Source organism: Lampetra planeri, chromosome 1 (assembly GCF_965212315.1).
Source record: "Lampetra planeri chromosome 1, kcLamPlan1.2.h2, whole genome shotgun sequence".
Classification (NCBI taxonomy): domain Eukaryota; kingdom Metazoa; phylum Chordata; class Hyperoartia; order Petromyzontiformes; family Petromyzontidae; genus Lampetra; species Lampetra planeri.
The window spans coordinates 12,005,708-12,027,198 of record NC_136107.1 but is presented as its reverse complement, the minus strand read 5'-3'; the positions used below and the strand labels follow the sequence as shown (position 1 = coordinate 12,027,198).

Genomic DNA, 21,491 nt, shown 5'->3' with positions numbered 1-21,491 from the left:
GCGATGTGGTCAATATACTGAAGGGGTGTGTGGATTGCGCCAAACGGAAACCACCGCCCGTTGCGCCAAATCCACCGCTGCAGTCCATTCAGGTCTCGCGCACTAACGAGCTCGTTGCGCTGGATATTTTGGGGCCTTTTCCTGTCACGCCTAGGGGTAACAAGTACCTGTTGGTTGGTGTGGAATACTTTACCCGATGGCCTATGGCGTGGCCACTCGCCAACCAGTCGGCGGCGGCCGTGGCGGACGCCTTTGTCCAGGGCTACGTCTTGGACAAGGGGGCTCCCGAACGCTTGCTGACCGATCAGGGAAAGAATTTTTTGAGTAAATTGCTGCAGGAGGTGTGCGACCTTTTGGGTACAAAAAAGGTGCGTACCTCCCCGTACCACCCACAGACTGATGGGATGGTGGAGCGACTCCACAGGACTTTAACTTCCATGTTGTGCCAGCAGGTGTGCGAGGCACAGGTTGACTGGGACTTGCAGGTCCCGGGGGTCCTCGCCGCGTATAGAATGGCCCCCCATGCAGCTACGGGATTTTCCCCATTTTATCTGATGTACGGTCGGGAGGCCGATCCGCCCATGGAGACTCAGCTGGGACTTTCCGTGCCACGGTCTAATTCCAAATTGGCCGAACCATATTAAATTTAACATTGCAAAACTGGCCGAGGCACGGGAGGCCGCACGGCTTAATTCGAGGTCTCGCCAAATCGCCAACGAGCGCTTGCGTGCACGGAAGGTGTCCGTGCACGATTGGAAACCGGGCGATAGGGCCTGGCTGCACTGCCCTCATGCACCTTTGGCTACGTCGCCTAAATTATTGAGGCCATGGCGGGGACCCGTGGAGGTCGTGCGAGTTGCACGCCCCCAGTGTGTTCAGATAAAATGAGGAAAGCGCCGTTGGTACGTTCACCCCTCCCGGCTGAAACCGTTCTCGCCACCATATGGCCTTCCTTTATGTCGTGAGGACCGAGCATGTGATGTGACCGACGACCCGGGGAGGGAAATGTCTCCGCCTGATCCTCACATGTTTTCGCCTGATCCGCTCCCAGGTGTCTCGGAACTGACGGCTGCCGACCACCGGCGACCGGATCCCCGCGGCACGGCCGGTTCTTCCAGGCCCGAACCGTGCCTTCCTGGGCTGCCGGAGCCACCGGACGGTCGACAGCGTCCCGTCCCGTACGACGGACCGGCCAGGCGGACTCGCGCTAGGTCGCGCAACTTTTCCTGACCAAATAAATGAGGTGGGGGTGCGGGACGACGCGGCCGGATCGTTTTCTCCTACAATATCAGAGTGCAGCGCCACATTAAATATGCACTACAATGACAATAGTTTAAAGCGATTTGAAGCATGTTATTTTTTTTTGGGGGGGGGGGGGCAGAGCTTTGTGACGTCATATTTGAGGGGAGGTCTGACTTTTTGTGACGCCGTGTGACGAGGGGGGGGGTCAAAAATCGCAACAATCGCGTGACGTCATTTATGGACGGCCCCACACAGTACCCAGTGAAACCAATATTCGCTCTCTAAAGCACGTTAAACGTTTGCATGCGTCTTAGCCGTAAGTGAAATACGAAAAAACCCTTTATTATAGACGAGCACAATGTTAGAACATGTTGTATTTGCGAGACGAAACATCGAAACCTGGCAAGCAACGCAGCCCCGTTATAAGCCTCCCGAAATTCGACTCTCGATTCCGCTCACACTAAACAAACACGCCGTCGATTCCCGCAATCCCCCTTCCTGCATTGTTGTGCAGGAGGAGGGAATCGGTGCTCGCTTCTATAACGCCGGATCGATTCTCCGGACGCGTGCGTGAGCGTCATGGCGGACGTGGGGAAGGTCAGCTCAGGCATTTTCGCCAAAAACGCCAAGAAGCGGATCACCAGGGCACAGGAGAAGGTAGGGCGGTCAGAGAACACCTCGCTACCGTCACCATCATCATCACCATCATCATCATTACCACCGCTAACTGCTGGCTTTGAGGGAATGGAGGACGGGGCAAAGGCGCGCTGGTGCGGATGCAGATGCCCGTTGTCGGTGGATGCGGCAAGCTGCTGTGGTTTGGAAATAAATCAAAGAGATGAGCATGGAGGGTGGTGATGGTACAACGGGGCGCTGCCTGCCTGCTTGCGACAATACACGGCCTCCATCGGTCATCGCATCACAACATTCATACACAACAGTGTCACATCTTCATCACCAGATACTGCATTATCATCCACGTCACTTGTCATTCTAACGTCACAAGTGCAGCAACATCATCCTGTGACGATCACCTTGGCGCATCAGCAGCAGCATCGTCGTATTCGCATTGTCACATCATCATCATCCTCGCATCGTCATGAGCCTCACATTTTCACATCTTCCCCACATCCGATCACATACTTATTGTAACTCAAGGAGTATTGATAATACTACGGGACGGGATACCACTCACCGTACAGTGGAGGCATTCTTGGTGTGTGTGTGTGTGCTGGGGGGTGCCCAATGAAATAGCTCTTAACCGTTTAAAAGCCAAGTGAAATGTTGTCCTCTCTCTCATAGGTTAAATTAAAGATGGTGTCTATTGTTTATCAGAGCCTATTTTTCATGGCGGGTTTTTCATTGGTTGTTACCTTGTCAAGCGCCATGCATTTGTTATGCGTTTTAAAATGTATGCCAGCTGTATAAAACGATTTTCATTCACCATAACACTCCACCTTATTCCTCCTCCATTCCCAGCCCTTGTCCCTCCATCCCTTCCGTCACCTCCCTTACTAGCAGCCGCTCCACCCCACCCGTTGCTCCCCTTTTCCCTTTGTGTACCGCCGTTGGCTTGCGTTGTAAAGTTCCCTGGAAAGGGCGCTGTTATATACATCCTAAATAGAATATAATTCAAGGTCCGTGCTGAAGAAGACACGATCATTGATTTCGCGGTGCTTGGCTTGGCCCCGCATGTGCCAAAAGCACGGCCGCTGAATCGTTATAATTGTGTTTTTTTGCCATGTTCTAGAGCGGTGGTCATCACCCCCCCTCCAACCTTTAAGGGGGAGTGTGCCCATGCTGTGGCATGGATACCGTGCAGGATACCTTTCAAATGCGCGCGGGAAACGTCAGCGCTACGTTCGCAGCTACAACAACACACTAACACGCACCATGAAACAAATGTCTTGCTAACACTACCCAACACATGTTGAAAAGCACGATTTTAGAGTAAGGTTAGCCCTTCTAAAACCGAATAAAAACACCTTTAGTTTTCCTGCGTTGTTGCATTCTTCTATTTAACAAACGTGGCTGTGCATACAAAACGTGTAGGTGCATGTGGTTATTGTAATCCATTTTGTATGCATCAGCGCATTTGTCAATAAAGAGCATATTGGTCACTGTAAACACAATTACACCAACACCGCAATGGCTAGCATGAAGGTACGTCAAACATCCCTTGGCCTACGGGGTGGTGAGGAAGGCCTTCCTCCAGCAGTGGACTGACAAAGGGCTGTAAATTATTAAAGACAAGTATTGCATTTGTGGAGGAATTGAAGTACCCTGGTGAGAAGACACAACGGAGATACAGTGCTCACAAATATGCGGCTGCTTTCTGCTTCAGAGGAAAGAGCAAGCATCTATTAAATTATGGACCATGTCAACTGAGTGGTTGCACTCACAATGTTGAAGGGTAGGGATGTAACCAATGAATAATGTAGCGACTGGGAGTATTTTCCTTGGACACGTGATATGTCATGCCACATGCTAGTGGGTACAGCACGCTGCAAAGGGGGTGGAGGGAATTTGTGTTTTATTCGTTTTACGTTCGTGCAATTCAACATGCATATGCTCAAGTAATAAGAGTAGACTAATCCGAGATGTATACATGTGATCATATTATTATAAGATGTTATATACTGTGTAGAATGGGTGTTCTTCCGAAGTGAACAATTTTTTACAGTTATTTTTTTATGTTACATGAAATGGTTTTAAAATATGGCTTATGGTGTGACTATGATGGTGGGAAATAAACAGTTATTTAGTGATGGTCTGATTAAAATCTGTATTGATATATGAAGGTGCTGCAGAAGTTGGGAAAAGCTGATGAGACCAAGGACACACAGTTTGAACAGCTGGTGCACAACTTCAGCAAGCAATATGTAAGCAACAGTAAAATACTAATGTAAACTTAATTCGCAATTGTAAATGTACGTTCATGTTTTATTGGTTCTAAATCTGTATCGACAAAGTAAACACTGAGCACATAAGTATAATTGTTAGGTAGATATAGGTCAGGATATTTAGGATATAAATAGAAGCCAATACACAATTGTCTTTAAAACAGCGAAGTGGGAGTGGCTCATACACTTAAATTCATTGTAAAGATTGTACTTTTGTTAAAAATGGAAATTAAACTGAGATTGTTGGGTGATGTGTTTTTATTATTTTGCAGCTATAATAACAAAGTTAAACATTTTATAAATGTAAGTGTTTTCAGCAAATATATGTGTTATACTTTCATCTGTTTAGGCATTACTTCCTATGAAAGAATTCTTTAAACCAAGCTATTCCCTGTGATGTATGGAGGTTATGTCCGAGGAGAAAAGTGACCCTGTAAAGGGAAAATATAACACTGAAAGCTAAGCTCCACGTTCATCAATATTGTCTATTTTTTGTCGAGCAGTTGCTATGTACTAGCAGTTCATGTGGAGTTATGAGCTTTGAGGACACCTTTAAACTATTCCTGTTGTACTAAAAGAATACCGAGTTGGACTTGAACAGGAATCCAGTTTTAGGTTGTTTGGGCCCCTTTCAACACAAGCTCCCTGAGCCTCAGTTCCCCACTTAATTAGGTATGTAATAGTCTAATTTAATTAAAGCACTTATGTTTGCTCAACAAATAATATTATTGCATAGAAATCGTATAGATAAAATGTAATAATAGTGCTTATCTAATCTGTAAAAAAAATGCAAATACTTAATGCAAGTATATACTATATATTTTTTATACATGTATAATTTTCAAATTCCCTCCGTTTACCTCCAGCTTTTTGTTGTATTTTCCAGTTGCTAATTCCTGTGTTCTAAAATAGGGTGAAGGAACCAGGCTACATAAAGAAGTCAAGGCCTATCTGGCAGCAGTCAAAGGTAAATTTACTTAAATGCATAATAGGGTAAATGTGAATACATTTTCAAAACTAACAAGATTATACATTTAAGCGAATTGGCAGCTGGAATACTAAATTCACTGTATACACCATCAAAGTTATTTTGACAAAAAACTTTGCTTCATTGGCAGTATAAATTGTCAATTGTGATATATTAAGTCGCAAAAATGGCTTGGCTAGTTTCTTACAAGACTATGTGGTGACTGCTTCATTGCACAGCCATGCACGAGTCATCCAAGAAGTTGATTGAATCGCTTCAAGAGATTTACGAGCCAGACTGGTATGGAAAGGAGCTCATTCAGGATATTGCGGAGGTATGTTTAAATATATTACACAATGATGCTGTATAACTATTATAAACATGTATTCCATTTTATGACAGTTTATTTAAAAAAAGTTTTCATTTTACAGTTTTAAGCAACTACAATTGTTTTTACTATGGAAGAAAAAAACAGTCGTTGCAGTGAGTAACCACACTTTCATATGAAATGCTTCACTCAAATTTGAATGTCTGCTTCCTAACTCCTCTGCTTTAGCGGAACAATGAACTATGGGAAGATTTCCACCAGAAGCTGGTGGATCTGGCATTACTCACCCTCGATATATACTTGGGGCAGTTTCCTGACATAAAGGTACAGTTAGTTTGGATTTTTTACGATGTTTTGTCCATTAAAGTAATGACTAAAGTTGTAAACTGCAATTGGAAATTACCATTTATGTGTACCTATTTGTACTTCAGATGCTATGTACTCGTGTTTACTCATGTGTACTTGCATAATTGCCTATAAAAGTGATAATTAAATTGCTATATAGTAAGCACGCATGGATTATTTGAATTTCAATCGGACACACTTTCCGATATTGTTATAGAAGCATGACAGGCAGTCACTGGGTTACGGAAGGGTTTGGTTCACAAGAATGATCCGTAACCCGAATTTTCCGTACGTTGGAAACTCACCAATTTCCCCCCAAAATCAAGATTAAATCCCATAGCCAGAAATAGTTGTGCCTCCCCTACCCAATTACTAGCTCGTTTTCTCTCAGTCCTGTATCACTCTGTCCATTTTTTATCCCTACCTGTATCGTATCGCTGTACATACGCTCTGCACTTCCTATAATTCTTTCATTTAAATCGAATATCTCCCCTAACACTACCCATAATTAAACTAATGGAACATATACTGTACAGGTGACCCCCGCACCTACGACCTAATTGGTTCCTGAAGTCGAACCCTTATTTCCGATAGGCACAATGTTATAAATTTGGGGTTCTGTTCCTGGAAACCTATTACATACCATAAAAATACCAAAATTGACCACGAAATTAAATGAAAACCCTATAAACATTGTAATTTTTAGTAACTTTTACAAACATTCATTAAGTGAAAACAAACACATTTGAAAATTCTTAAGTACTTTTCTGCACGTGCATCACATTTCCTCTTCTCAGACAGCGAAAGGCGAAAAAAATTTAAATTTGAAGAAAATTTACAAAAAAGTGAAGAGTGTTTGCGAAAGAGATGCTGCTGCATTCGTTCTATGTGCAGCTGCATACTTGTCGGGCTATGCTGTACATATGCATATGGCAGAAGAACAAAGCAGTGTAATTGACTCGGCGTCAGCAGTCGTTAGGCGGTCGTAGAAACGAGTTTTGGTCGTTACTGTGGGGGTCTTACTATAAGAAAGGTTGTAAAAGCGGGGGGTCGCAAGTCGAGCCTTCGTAAGTGGGAGGTCACCTGTATCGAATTGTTTATGAATACCACAAAATATTTTAATATTAATTGTTAACAGAAAGCAGTCACTTTGCAATGTTTGTTTATCGTGCCTGTTGGCTGAGACCATAAGTAATTGAAGTGTAATTGTGTTAAATAAAGTACATGCAGTAAATAACTCATGAAATCCACTTAAAATTAAGAAAACTAGCAATAGAAACATTGGAAAAAATATAATTCTGAGCATAGAAAACAAACAATTACGTATTATTCATCCGCAACCTCACCGCGCTGCACTATTTGCGCTTATCGAACTAACGCAACATTTTTCGCAATTTCTTTTTTTTTTACATGTATTATGGGACCATTTAATTTAATTCGGATTTCCGTAAGTCGGGTCTTCTGCAAGCTGGGGACTTACTGTACTTTGTAGTTATATACAGTGATAACAAGAGGAATGTACCATTTACAGACACGTATTGCCAAACGCGGCCGGAAACTGGTGGATTACGATAGCACCAGACATCACCTGGAGGCCTTGACATGCACAAGGAAGAAGGATGACTCCAAAATAAGCAAGGTGATACATAAGGAGCATGAGGAGAGTGCTATTTTAGCATAATTTTGTCTGCTTGGCAGTAAATACATTAGTTACTCATATTTCCTCTACTGTCCACCAGGCTGTGCAGAGACAGTCTTCTCTGGCCGGTTTCTATGCTTCTCCCATGGCTATATAGAGCCAGGCTCAATCATACTCCAACTATTTGTCTCTGCAAGGGCCAACCATGGAGAGGGTTGGCCCTTGTGGCCAACCTGTCCAACTTTCAGGACAAACATGCCATTAGCTTGGTGATGGGCAACACAATGGCCTCCTGCCTAACTTGCTGCCTATTGCTGGCACATGAGTGTTAGCTTCATCACAGGCAGCAGGCCTGGGCACTGACATGTGCTATAGCCTGCCTGTTGGCTCAGAGTCTGGTGATGGCCAATTCTGCTCCCATGATCTTAGGTCGTGCGTGAGGAAGTCGGGTCAAGCTTCCACCTTTGACAAACCATTTATCAGGACAGCATGTCAATGACCATTTATTTTACAAATCTACATATAAAATGCAAGTATTCAAATGTGTCTTATTGGTTAGCAGTCGTGGCACATTATATATGAGGTGTTTAATCTCATTGTATAGTATACCTGAATAATTGTGAAGTTTGAAATCACATGTTTTTCATATATTAATTTGCAAAGGAATAGTATTTAAGTTTGTTGAATAGTGGTTTATTACACCTCTCCACTTCATTCTGTTGCAGCATTATTTAACATCACATTAACCTATTTACAATGGTGTAGAGATGATGAATGCAGAGACTCAAAACTTGCCATTGCAAGCCGCTGTTTGCAAGTATATGTTCTTTATGTTTGTGGAGCCAGGCAGAAGAAGATTTTCTGAAGGCTCAGAAGGTATTTGAGGAGCTGAATGTGGACCTGCAAGAGGAGCTGCCAATCCTTTGGAATAGGTACAGATCAGATTATATGGATAATGAATAATGTATATTGTGAAATGTATTCTGTTGTTAAATATTCTTGGAATATGTGGCAAGAAAATAATACACTTATGCCAGCGACTTGCATGCCCATACCTACTATAATAACCCAGGAATGTCCTTAATGCTCGTGACTTCACTCCACATCGACCAGCCCCCCTCAATAATCATGAGCAGGTGACATCCTCCAAATGGACACCCCCCCATTATTATTACCTACTATAATGAGCCAAGAATACCTGTGTGCAACGCTCGTGACATCACTCCACGTCGACCAGCCCCCATTAATAATCATGAACAAGTTACGTCCTCCACATGGACACCCCCCCCCCCCCATTCATAATAATTAGCGGCTGATGTCACTCCACATGGGGAGCCGAGGCGCCTCCTCCCCCCTCAGCGTCAACTTACAACCCTCACTACAAAGGCAGAACCTTCATGTCACACGATCTCCGTAACGCTATTGAGACATCAAGTAAAAAGGACGTCATGATGAACAAGGGATTATAACCTTAAAAGGAAATAGGTCTGTGTCACCGCGCCCTTACAAATTGCACGCGCATTAATGCAATGAATATCACGTCGCGGTCTGCGTTTCGCTTGCAAGTTTCAGATTTACTGCAATACACCTGTCCTTGGATGGATAAAAGGCTAGTGTTTTAAAGATTTATTTAAAAGATGTATTCTAACTTTGTCATCTTGTTTTTATCCTTGCAGCCGTATTGGATTTTACGTGAACACTTTCAGAAGCATTGCGAGTCTGGAGGAGAAATTTCACAGAGAGATTGGTCTGGTAAAACTGAATTACTCAAAAGTGAAACTTTTTGCTGACATCACTATCAATATGGCAGAGTGATGACATGTTTTGGAATTGAATCCTAAAAAGTGGCATGACTGCACAGATTTATATGTTGAATACCTCGGCTGTTTTCAGCCTAGGTGTCTAGATTATGTTGGTTCAGTTCTTTCCTGAACTTGATAAAATGTGAGACATTCCTAAGATATTCTTTTTGCCTTACAGATATGTGAAATCGCTGTGATATTATTCCCAATGTATGATAGTCCACTCTTAAATTTTTTTTAAATTGGAATTTAAATCACAATGAAAATGTTGGTTCTATCTCTTGCATGTTTCCTGAGGTTGGATTGTGTATTTATGAGCTAGGAGGGATCTTGCACGAAATTAACAGCTACAAGAATATATATTCTTTGGTTTTTTCGGTAAAGTCACTTCGATATAATGAAAAAATAAAGTGAATAAAAATAATAAAACGAAAAAAACACTAATGTTTACTGTAGCCTGGTTATTATAATTGTTCTATCTACGTGACTTTACCGAAAGAACCAAAGAATATTAATTCCTGCAGTCACGAAAGTTTTAAGTCATAATACAAGAAAATAGTTGGTATACGTACAGTGTATAGATATTGATGTAACTGTATCTGTGTATTTTTAAATTGGAAACCACACAGTTGGGAGCTAAAATGCACTTTTACAACAAATGTACCAGGCCATTCTTACAATTGAGACTATCCTTGTTCATTGAGTTCTCACCTGGTTAAACAAAATAAACATTACCTTTTCAATATCTCTTTTTAGAATATAATTAGAAAATACTTTTGTGCAGATATGTTTTTATATTAGCATTTGCGGTGTAAATTGTAGTCTAAAAATAATACACGTGTTAATAGCACATTAGTTTCACATTTCAGCATGTGTTCATTGAATTTCGATTTTAAGCTTTCGTGACTGCAGGGATTCATCTTCTTGGTTCTTTCGGTAAAGTCACGTAGAATGGAAATAATAATGAAATAATAAAAATAAAACAATAAAATAATTCTCACGACGTTTCGGCCACAACGCAAGTAGCCGTCCTCAGGTGGAGAACAGGTCTGTCGAGGAGACAGAGTCTGAATGACAAGCCCCAGGTTTGGAGCGACTATTTAAGCTGGGATGGAGGGGCAAGGCGCTCTTCGCCCCTCCATCCCAGCTTAAATAGTCGCTCCAAGCCTGGGGCTTGTCATTCAGACTCTGTCTCCTCGACAGACCTGTTCTCCACCTGAGGACGGCTACTTGTGTTGTGGCTGAAACGTCGTGATAATTTTATTATGTTTTATTTTTATTATTTTACTATTTCCATTCTACGTGACTTTACCGAAAGATACAAGAAGATGTGTTCATTGATTAAAGATAACAAAAGGCTGTCTCATTAAAAGGAGATATGTGCTGATATTTTCAGATGTACAAAATAAAAGTATATTAAATGCTATTTTATGTTGAAATCAATGTAACACAGTGTTTTTCTAATTCCAGATTAAACCCACATGTTGTTGATAGGCAAGTCACAATAAAAAATTGAAATTGATTTATATGCTCATCGTATATACATCATATAAGAATACATTATTTAATTTGTTATTCACATGATAAAAAAACAATGCTATTTGTCTTTAGGTTAATACAACAAACAACATAGAAAATATGACCCACAATGCAAATGAGAGTAACAAACAAAAGCAATCAAAGGTTGGATTGAATAGTGTTCTTGAATCGTGATAAGCAATTCACCTGGAGGGTGGATTGTTAAATGCCTATTGATTGAGACCTCTTTAATAAAATAGGCTTGTTCTGTGTCTATACAACATAAGGTCACTCAAATTATGCTGTCGGTGTTCCTCCACTGCAGCTGAACCACGAGCTGTACGAGGTGATGGTGAAGCTGGGCGACCAGCACGCTGACCTGGCCTTCAGCATTCGAGGTGCACCCAGGTACTATAGATTGACACTGCCCTTGTGAATAAGGGCAGCACTTTCAGTTTATTTTTTGTCACAGGCTGTGTGTGCACACTCACATTTTCTGTTATAGTGCTGCTTCATGACGTGATTTTTTTTGTTGACTCACAATGGTTATGCATACATGATTTATAGAATATGAACACGGGTAAGTTTTTCACTAAAGCCCAGGAATGTACAAGTAGTTCATATTGAGTGTTTCTGAATAATTTGCCAGCCTCTTGCCATGATCTAACGGAAGTATAGACTCCAGCCCTAGATCATGTAGTTTTTATCTCATCCATCGACTTATTTATTTTTAGTAAGAGGCTTACGTTGCTATACTGTAGTACTCTATATTTTTAGAAAGATGTTTTTCATTTTTAAAATATACATTGGTAGGCTCGGTAGATGGCATATATTATACTGTAAATATTATATTTTGTGCATGGATAACATCAGTTAATTTCATTAATTGTACCTTAAATGATTGATTCCAACTTTTTATGAACCACTTGAATAGTGCTATGGTCGATTGATTTAATTAATTGTGTGATGTACCAAGTATATTTTTTGTTAATAAAGGGTTTTTAACTAATGAATGCATGTATGTTGAACTTCTTTTGCACCGTGCATAGTCATCCATGCTGATTGGAGGTGCAGGGCAAGGACAACAAAATAAAGAAAAAAAAATCACCTGTAAAAAATGTAACTTAAACTGTTAATTTATTCCTCTTGCACTTCAAATATGTTCTTCTTTATAACCTGGTTTTCTCTTGACCCTGTGTAACAGTGATTCAGGGCCACTGAAGATAACGGAGACCCCGTGTTCCCCGCCGGAGATCACCGTGCAAGCCCCCACCTCCCTCTTCACGGGCGATGAGCAGGCACTTGGTCCAAACCACATGTCAGCTCCTCTCAAGTCTCCATCACTGGTTCGTGTAGTGTTCGTTTAAATTTGTTGCAATAAAACTTGTGGAAATGTTTTACTCGAGTAGGAGCTAATTGGCTGTGTCTCTGCTGATTTATTTTCAGGGACGCAAGGGGCCGCCAGTACCACCACCACCAAAGCTTACGCCCAGCAAGGAAGTGCAGCAGGAAGCTATCTTCAGCTTGTTTGATGACAACTTTGTCCCAGACTTTAGCAGCGCACCGGTACAGAATATTACGTTATATCTTGCCATAATTGGCATCTTCATTCTACTGAATTGTGGTCATGATTTGCATTATCGTGAATTAACTAATGTATGTAGAGGTCCCCTTGCCGATATGCCTTCTGGTTGTCCAGCGATGTTTCTGTCCACGTGCTGAGAGCGTCTTTAGGATGTAAATAATATATGTAAGTATTCCCCGTGATGTCTAAAATTGGCACACGATTCTTAATTAGCATACTATATGATCATACCTGTCAACCCCTTATCAGTGCCTACATTATTACAGACCAATTCAGACCTTATTCGTCACCCCGTGCCCTTATAAATCTCAACGTTCATCCTATAAAGTCCCATCACAAGGGAGAAACAAACAAATAGACAATTTTTTTTGCCCGTATTGAAACAGATGTATGCCTTATGGACCTGAACTCAATTTCCCTGTACAAAAATACAGGTAAACCGTACGGATTGACATGTATATATAATTTACCATTAAATAGTTTTAAAGGTAATTCTTATCATCTGATATTTAGCTTACATACTTTATTATGGTAATATACTTTTTGATACTACTTGCATATTTTCTTTGTAGGCAGAAGCAGCTAAGAAGGATGAGGGGAGCTTGTTGGACATCGATTTTGACCCTCTGAAGCCAGACACGGCCACAACTCCCATGAGCCCTGCCATAAACCAGGTTGGTTTTAAATGCTTTATCAAGTGTTGAGATCTTCTTCACCTATATTGCATGTTTGTGCAAATGGTTAATCAAACTGTCTATAAAGTATAATTTAGATACATGTGTAGTGTGATATACAGAGGCACACACACTAGAGTTGGAGGCAACACGTTTATTAACAACTTCTCTAACCACTTCAGGTTCTATAGCTAGGTGTGGCTATATTCTTCGCTGTGTGCGTGCGAGTTAACTATAACGAACGGGCCAGTCAGCACACACGCTGCCTGACCCACGATGCCGAGCTAAAACTCAACCCGATGAATGAAGAGCGAAGAGACTGGGTCCCCAGGACGATCCCCACAAATGAGCCCCGATCCCCGTCGGGGCTCCCCCTTTATTTCCTTGGCCGCGGCCTCGCCCCGCCCTCGGCAACGCCCCCTCCTGTATCAAGTCAGGAGCTCCCGGCTCCCCTGTCACGTGTCCCTCGTGCCCCCTAGGGAGGTTCTCGGCGCTCAGCAGCACTCTTATGATAGTGGCTGGCGCTAACACCGCAGTGACATAAATTACGTCACTACACTACCCCCCGCCCCTTTTTAAAACACAGCTGACCTGGCTGTAAAACTCTCCTAATTACAAAAGGGAGGGAGAAGATCTTCGGCGGCATCCCACTTAACACGCAGGCATCCCCGCAGTAATCCCACCCAGCTGAGAAGGGGGGAAGGGCTGTAAGCCCGGTACTCGTTAAGTCAGAAATGGCCGAAGTACAAGATCGCGCACAGCCATCCCGGCAGCAATCCCACTCAGCCGTGGAAAGGAAAGGGGGAAGGGCTGTGAGCGTGGCCAATTGAGCACGGCCAGTGCCTATGTGTGGACGACTTTTCCCAAGTCAGTGTGTCCAACATGCTGAGACCTTAATGTATGTGCAATAATCGTGAAAATCAAAAGGGGAGGATATAAAGGAAAAGAGTTTTGAACAAAAAGGGGTTTGACCAAAACCCGCCCACAAAATAAATGGGTCGAAAATATAGGCACACCGAACGTGCCAAAAATGCGCCGACGCGACCGCCCGGCAGCATATCGCCCCGCACCCCCCTGTACGCAATATACAACAGCGACATCGACAGCAACGAAAAACGCCGTCAGCCGCGAACGCACAGGGAAAGGTCCAACAACGAATGTGGGCGCTGCGAGCGCGCCAACAACGCGCCGACGCGACCCCTTGGCAGCAGCACAACCCCCCCGCAAGCAAGTCACCACCCACGGCACGAGAGGGGCCAGGGTCAACCAATGACCCCTCCGGCACGTGTGTAAGACCACAGCCGTGGTGCTGAGGAGGCTTGTCTGCTAACAAGGGTCACTTCAAACGAGTAGTTTTGGAGCGGGTCCTCGTCGCCGAACCCAGCAGTGTCACCGGCTGCTCCACCGACCCAAGGCACTGGGGCTCTGCGGGGGAAGAAGGAGAAGTCCCCTGAGGCACCACATCCGCGGACACGCGCCCCAGCTTGTCGGGCACACCCGACACACAGCCCTCAGGTAATGGAGATGAAGGGGACACCATTAGGCGGACAAAAAGGTTTAAGCTGCGACGAATGCACGAACCAGCGCCTGCGACCGAACTAGATGCGTACCCTTTGTGGGCTCTTAACCTCCACAATTTCCACGGGGCGTCACCAAGGCTTATATAGTTTAGGGGACGTACCCACCAGGACCTGGGGGCAGGGAAGCCACACCCTAACACCCAACGACCATTTGGTCCCTGTTTCCCAGAACCCAACCCGCCGCTCGTTAGCAGCGTGTCGTAAGCCGAATTTCCTCGGGAAGCTTCCCTAGCTTCAGACAAGCTAGCCAGCTAGCCAGCTCCGGAATTAATTGAATCTCAATTGGTGGATCTTGCTCCCTCCCATACATGAGGAAAAACGTCGAGTAGCCGGTGAAAGCGTGAAGGGCCAATCTGTATGCAGTGAGAACACCCGGCACGTACAGATCCCAGTCAGTGTGTTCCGCATTGACCTGCTGATATTGCATGGATGTCAGGGTCCTGTGCAGGCGTTCCACCATGCCGTCAGTCTGGGTGATAGGGCGAGGTGCGGACCTTCTTTGTAACCAACAGGTCACATACCTCCTTGAGCAGTTTAGACGAATATTTTTTGCCCTGATCTGCAAGAAGGCGTTCCGGGGCTCCCTTATCTAAGACGTACCCGTGAAGAAAATCGTCCGTGATCGACGCAGCCAACTGCTCCAGCACCGGCCAGGCCATTGGCCACCGCGAAACGTACTCCACACCCACCGACAAATACTTATTTCCCCGTGGGGTGGTGGGAAAGGGACCGAGCATGTCGAGTGCGACGTGCTCATTCACCCGGGACACGCTAATCGATTGCAGGGGAGTGTTGTATGTGTCGGAGTTATGAAATTTTGATGAAAATAATAAAAATTAATAATTTTCCGAAAAATGCGCAAATCGCATTAATTATGTTAATGTGTGTAATTATACATGCATAAATTATGATGGTGTGAGTAATGATATGCATAAATTATGATAGTGTGAGTAATTATATGCATAAATTATGATAATCGCTGAGATAATCGTAGTAAGTTATGCGGATGCTTGCGATGATGTTAATGTGAGCAGTTGTGGTAATTAGGCTCAGCTTCGTTTATCCAGAGTTATGTCAATCAGGATAACACGATGATCAATGATTAAACGTTTACCGATTATCCTAGCGTGTGTTATGATATTTAGGTCTCCATTTTCATATCTCATCACAGGATACAGTTATCAAAAATATGATGGTTTTGCATGGACTTGGAAAGAAGCACTCGAACAGTTGGTGTTAAGCAATTTTATTCTAACAAGCATGTGACATTCTATCATACAGGTCAAACATGCGTCAATAATTCATGAATAACCAAACACTTATGCATTTGCGATATCAAGCATTCGATTAATATGGATAACTAAAATTCTTATGCAATTACGAGATTAAGCATTGACTAAAATGAATGAATGAACACTTATGCATTTACTAAATTGAATAACTCAAACTCTTATGCATTTTCGATATTGTGCATTTAACGAACTGAATGACCAAAAATTATTATGCAATCGTAACCTCTACCTCTCCACCAGGCATCTCATTAGTTCGTTTTTGTATCGATCACCATCGGCGACTGGCCGAGTTTGAAAACAAGCATGACACATTTCGTTTTGCGTTAATAAAAGCACTTATTGTATCCCCGAGGCGAAAGTATATGTCAATAGATTCATCGGTAAGTATAATATTCTTTTAACGGAATGTTGGAGTCAATGGTGGGTGAGGGCGTGTTGCGGGAGAGCTAATCTGGCTCTGTTTTAATTAATTCTTCGGCGAGGCTCTATGACAAAGGAAACTGGTTTGACAAGATTTTCTCTGTGTTTCCTCGAGTCTGTATGTGGGGAGTGATACAACCTCTCTGCCGTCTGTGCGAGTTGCAGCTGACACTTTCTCCGCGATGAGGTGAGCGGCGGCGCTTGGCGGCGCTTGGCGGCCCTCGGTAGCTGACGGCGCGGTGGCGCGCTCTCGTAGCTGACGGCGCGGTGGCGCGCTCTCGTAGCTGACGGCGCGGTGGCGCGCTCTCGTAGCTGACGGCGCGGTGGCGCGCTCTCGTAGCTGACGGCGCGGTGGCGCGCTCTCGTAGCTGACGGCGCGGTGGCGCGCTCTCGTAGCTGACGGCGCGGTGGCGCGCTCTCGTAGCTGACGGCGCGGTGGCGCGCTCTCGTAGCTGACGGCGCGGTGGCGCGCTCTCGTAGCTGACGGCGCGGTGGCGCGCTCTCGTAGCTGACGGCGCGGTGGCGCGCTCTCGTAGCTGACGGCGCGGTGGCGCGCTCTCGTAGCTGACGGCGCGGTGGCGTGCTCTTTCTCTCCACTGCTGGATGACGAGTCGGTTCTCGTTGGTTGTCGCTCTGGCGATGAACGATGCTTTCGCTCGTTGCTGATATTGACGTTGGGTTGAAGTTGTTGGCTCGAGAGTGATAGCTGGAATCTCCGTCCGTTTCACTCGCAGCTCGGCGGCTCAGTGTAGTAATTCTTCTTAGGTGGTGCAGACCTCGGCTTGTAGCAGCACGTCGCTACCTCGCGATTCTCGTCATGCTGGATGACGAAAGCTTCTTGACGATCTGTGGTGGAGTTGAAGCCCTGGCGATGTGTGGTGGAGGGCCAGGCCCCTGACGAAGTGTTGAATGGATTTTTTCCCGGCTTATGTTGAGAAAATGCCCTCCGTTTCCCGAGTTGTTCAAAGTCTGTCATAAAACCTTCCTGTGTGTGTGTGTTCGTCCGTGTGTTTCGCTTGCGTGTTTGTCCGTGTTTATTAGCTCTGAAGACACAGCTGTTGTCGTTCTGGAAGGGGGGGGGGGCTCGTGACGGCGCCAACGAAGTTATACATTAGCCAGACCGATGATTCGCGTCGAGTTATATATATAAAAGAGATATTCGAATCCATGTTTTTGTTACTGAATAATATTTGTCGCGACAACCTACGCGTTAAGCGAGCTTAATTATTTCCGCCCTCGCTCGGGGATCATATCTTTTGTCTCACACAGCTTAAGTTGTTTTGGTTTGGAAGTTGAAATGCGACTTATTCCATTATGCCCCAGTTAAGCCGAAACCGTGTTCCCGATGTTTCATCGTGACCCGATCTCTCATGGAGATGTTATTCCTTGCGTGTGCAATTTTTGCTGTCCGTGTTGTGGGAAGACAAAGACGGTTGTTTCCACGGTGGAAGCGCCCGGCGCATGCGCTTATTTATTTATTTCTGAGAGCGTGTTAATTTCCTTTGAGCCATTGCCCGGGAGTTTTATTGGTGTCATTTCCCGGCTTTGTGCCTGCGTGTGGAGATCCTCTCGGAAAGACAAAGACGGTCGTGTTGCTGCTGTTGTTTTCAGGGGGTTGTTGTGTTTGGTTAATTTTGAGAGCCTTATTCACCGTTAGCTCCTAGGATATTCACTTTAATTCCGTACTTATTATTTGACTTCTTGTGATTATTTAATCTGCTATCCCGGCTAAGAATTTTGTTTTGGAGCGAAATATATGCCATAATTGTTCTTCGATGCTTCGGCCCGGCCGTGTAGAAATTCTATAAAGGTAAATAATGTCAGTATTTAATTAACAATGATGGGTCGCGATTCTGGTGCAGACTGTAGTCTGATTTTCAATTGTAGTGAGGATGGATACTGTTTGCTTACTTCATGGCTAAGTTGTACTAGTTTGTCTAACATGGTTCAAAACCCGTTTGTGTTTTTTGTTAATGTTGTTCCTTTGTTAAGAATATAATTATATATTTCGTGGCCTGGTTTTGTACTTATAAAAGGGTTTTTTTTTCCTTTACGAACGGATGTTTCTTCCAGAACCCCCCCGGCTACCATTCCCCCCTCCCTTGTTCCTCTTGTGTGAAATTCGGGGAGTTTTTTTATGATCTTGATTACCCTTCTTTCATGCCCTCTTTCCTTTGAAATGAGGTGTGCGCACATCTGTGTTAGTGTGTGGGGGCCTCTGTGGGAGTGTGGGGGCGTGTCCGTTCTCACGTTGCCCCGTGTCTATTAAAAAAAAACGATATTATCTATGTTGGCAGAATAATTCTTAAAAAAAATTAATTTTAAAATTAAAAAGGGGGGCATATATCCAACAGTCCGCCCTTTTGAAAATTATCAGGGGTCGATTTGGCCACTGGCGAATTTTCAAACAAAGTAATGCCCCCTTTTTATGTCATGCATCCCATCAGCCGCCCTTACTCTCGGCGGTTATTTCTTACAACGCGCGTGCACGTATTACAATCTTAATCTGGTTACATCTGAATTAGCAAAGGAAATAACAACCGTTAACATCGATATTGCGTTACATTGGTTCTCGTACATCATAATTCCGACGAATATTCATTTTTGTTTTTGCTTAACATGGTTACATTTGAATTAAGCAAGGAAAATAACAACACGTTAAAACATCGATATCATCAGTTACATGGTTCTCATACATCGTAATTCCGACGAATTTCATCTTTGTCTTTGTTAAATCCTGGGAAACGCTAGGTAGCGGTTTCGAACGCATTTATGCGTTACCTTCCTCATGTTGCCTGGTTTACCACTTATCACTTTGATAATTTGATCACGGTTTTCGGGTTCGTTTTTGTAATTTTCTCTCTCACTCTCTCGCGTCGTGGGAGTGTGTGGTGAAAAATTGTGCTGTACATAATCAGAATTCGCGCACACAACCCACTTTGACACTTGGTTCGTGGCATTCGCTCTCTCTGCGATTACATGCACATTTGCCGAGTTTGTGTGTCGATTTAATTCTGTCCCTCGTAATGTTGCCCTCTTTGTTTTTACGAGTGTGTTAGATTTTAACACCATTCCCGATATGTCATGAACATTTGTCTCCATTTTAGCACTCCGATCCACGTACATTTTGGTTTCCCTTGGATATTTTTCATTCAAAGGCTCACGCCTGCGCTCCTCAGGGCGTGTCTCTGTGTGCTCTCTTTGTCTCTGCTGTCTGTTATCTACTGTCCGATCACGCCTCAATGCAACCCCGCACCCGATCCGCGCGCCTTTCACAAGAGCACCGCCCGTGTTTTTGCCCGCCCTGTCACCTGCAGCCTGCTTGTATTTCCCATTGAGCTCGGGGTTTAACAAAACCTCGGCGGGTGGTTCATCATGTATTTGTACCGCATTCTGTGTTATTCCTCTATTCCCTCCTGGTATAGCCGGTGGAGGAATTGGTCGGAATTGGATCGATTGTGTTTGACCTCCCCTCTTGCGATTCTCCTGAATGTTCGCATCCATACTTCCGCGGTCTGTGTAACACCTTCCCGCTAGGTGGTTATCTCGCCATCTCTGTGCATAATTTGAGCCTTGCGTGTGTCGTGGGATGGGGTGTTGATATGGTTCTGTTCTGAACCTCTCCCTCCTACGATTCTCGTACATTTTTGGCCCAGTGTTTTTCCCATTTGGGTGCCAAATTTTTTTTGGATTGTTACTTCGCCATCTCTGTGGGTAATTTTGACCTTGTGTGTGTCGTGGCATGGGGTGTTGGTATGGTTCTGTTCTGAACCTCCCCCTCCTGCGATTCCTCTGAATGTTCGGCTTTGTGCCGCTCTCATTCTCGTGCCAACCTCTCTCTGGGTTATTTTGCCACAGGTGCGTGTGTGTTTGCTCTTCTAGGCATTGTGGGACTGTTCGGTGATTTTTATTCCTCTCTGAGAGGCTGGGTTCCTTATCCCTCTCCCTGTGTTCTGGATCCGAATTCTGATTCTTAGCTCTGTATAACCATGCCATGTACGCCTTGCTCTCTATGCGGCGTAAGGATGCGGTTTCTGGATTCAAAACCATTCTCACCCTTTCTGTAATCTCTGGGCTCAAGGATTCAAAAAACATAATTTTGAACATTTTATCTCCTTCGTGGTATTGATTCACATCGCCTGCGTAATACGCTCTTTTAAATTGTACGAGGTAGTCACGTGGATCTTGGTCCATGCCCTGGGTCATCGATTTTACAGCATAAAACCCTTCAGTGAGTGTCGAATATTCTCCAAACTTCCGAATCACTGCCAGGCTCAGTTGTTTAAAATCATTTCTAACCTTGTGTGGTAGTGACTTTACCCATGGAATAGAATCTTTATGTAAGCTTCGTTTCAACAAACTCGCTTTTTCATCCCGTCTCATCAGCCCTCTAATCATTGCCTCCTCTTCTATTGTTGCGATATGTGTGTGGATATCCATAGTCTTATTGTGGGGGTCAAAATCGGGAATTCTGATTAGAGCCTTGTCCATCAATTTAAGGGTTTTACTGGTGAATAGGTATTCCGAAAGTCGATTGCCGACAGCGTCATCATCAAACAAGTTATCATCAGGCAATCTGTCACTTTGATCTGTACTGTGTCGGGCGTGGTTAAGCGGTGTGCATTTTCTGTGTGCGCGCCCCGTGCCGTGTCGCTCGTGTTGCCGTTTCCCTTCCGTTTCTGCCTCTGCCCTTAGTGGAGCACGTCCTGTCGACTTTACTTTAACATTTTGCTTCCCTCTATCTGTGAAGTTGTCAATCTCACATGTTTTTGTTTGCAGATGTATCTCTCCATCCCTTCTCTCGAATTGTGAGGGTTTCTGTTTGTCACGGATTTTTTGTTCGATATCCATAATTTTTTTGCGATTAGTCCCTGGACTCTGTCCACGTACCCAAGAGTGTGATTTAATGTTACGTCCATATTTATTCTGTGGATCCACGTCTGTGAGTTTCGCTGGTGTCGCGAGCCCTGATTTCTCCTCCCTTACGATGGTGTGAGGACATTTTTCCTCGTTTATTAGAGACGATTTCTCTCCTGTTTCCTTTCCGAATTTTCCTTCATTCCACAATCCCTGTCTGTATGCCTGTGTGAAAAGGCATGAGTCCTGTCCTGCCTTCTCTGCAGCTTTTGCATCGTGTTCGCCTTCCTTACATTTTATCCAGTCAATTAGTTTCCCCCGAGGTGTGTTCGTGTTATC

General features: G+C 44.1%; 1 protein-coding gene across 7 annotated transcripts in view; it reads left to right on the top strand.

The window, feature by feature from the left end:
• Positions 1 to 1,771: 1,771 nt before the first annotated feature.
• LOC144717854 (amphiphysin-like) overlaps positions 1,772 to 21,491 on the top strand; it is a 38,139-nt gene continuing 18,419 nt past the window's right edge. For 6 of the 7 annotated variants that reach the window (XM_078593617.1, XM_078593608.1, XM_078593599.1 and 3 more), the window contains exon 1: positions 12,941 to 13,003. Coding sequence is in view for 1 of the 7 variants with exons in the window: in XM_078593624.1 (XP_078449750.1) it covers positions 1,822 to 1,899; positions 4,044 to 4,124; positions 5,058 to 5,112; positions 5,352 to 5,446; positions 5,669 to 5,764; positions 7,317 to 7,424; positions 8,271 to 8,356; positions 9,101 to 9,176; positions 11,070 to 11,152; positions 11,949 to 12,090; positions 12,191 to 12,310; positions 12,902 to 13,003 (1,122 nt within the window). In the remaining 6 variants the exon portion in view is untranslated. Of the gene's footprint in view, positions 1,900 to 4,043; positions 4,125 to 5,057; positions 5,113 to 5,351; positions 5,447 to 5,668; positions 5,765 to 7,316; positions 7,425 to 8,270; positions 8,357 to 9,100; positions 9,177 to 11,069; positions 11,153 to 11,948; positions 12,091 to 12,190; positions 12,311 to 12,901; positions 13,004 to 21,491 lie in introns of those variants that run through there. The other variant, XM_078593624.1, reaches the window with a different exon arrangement.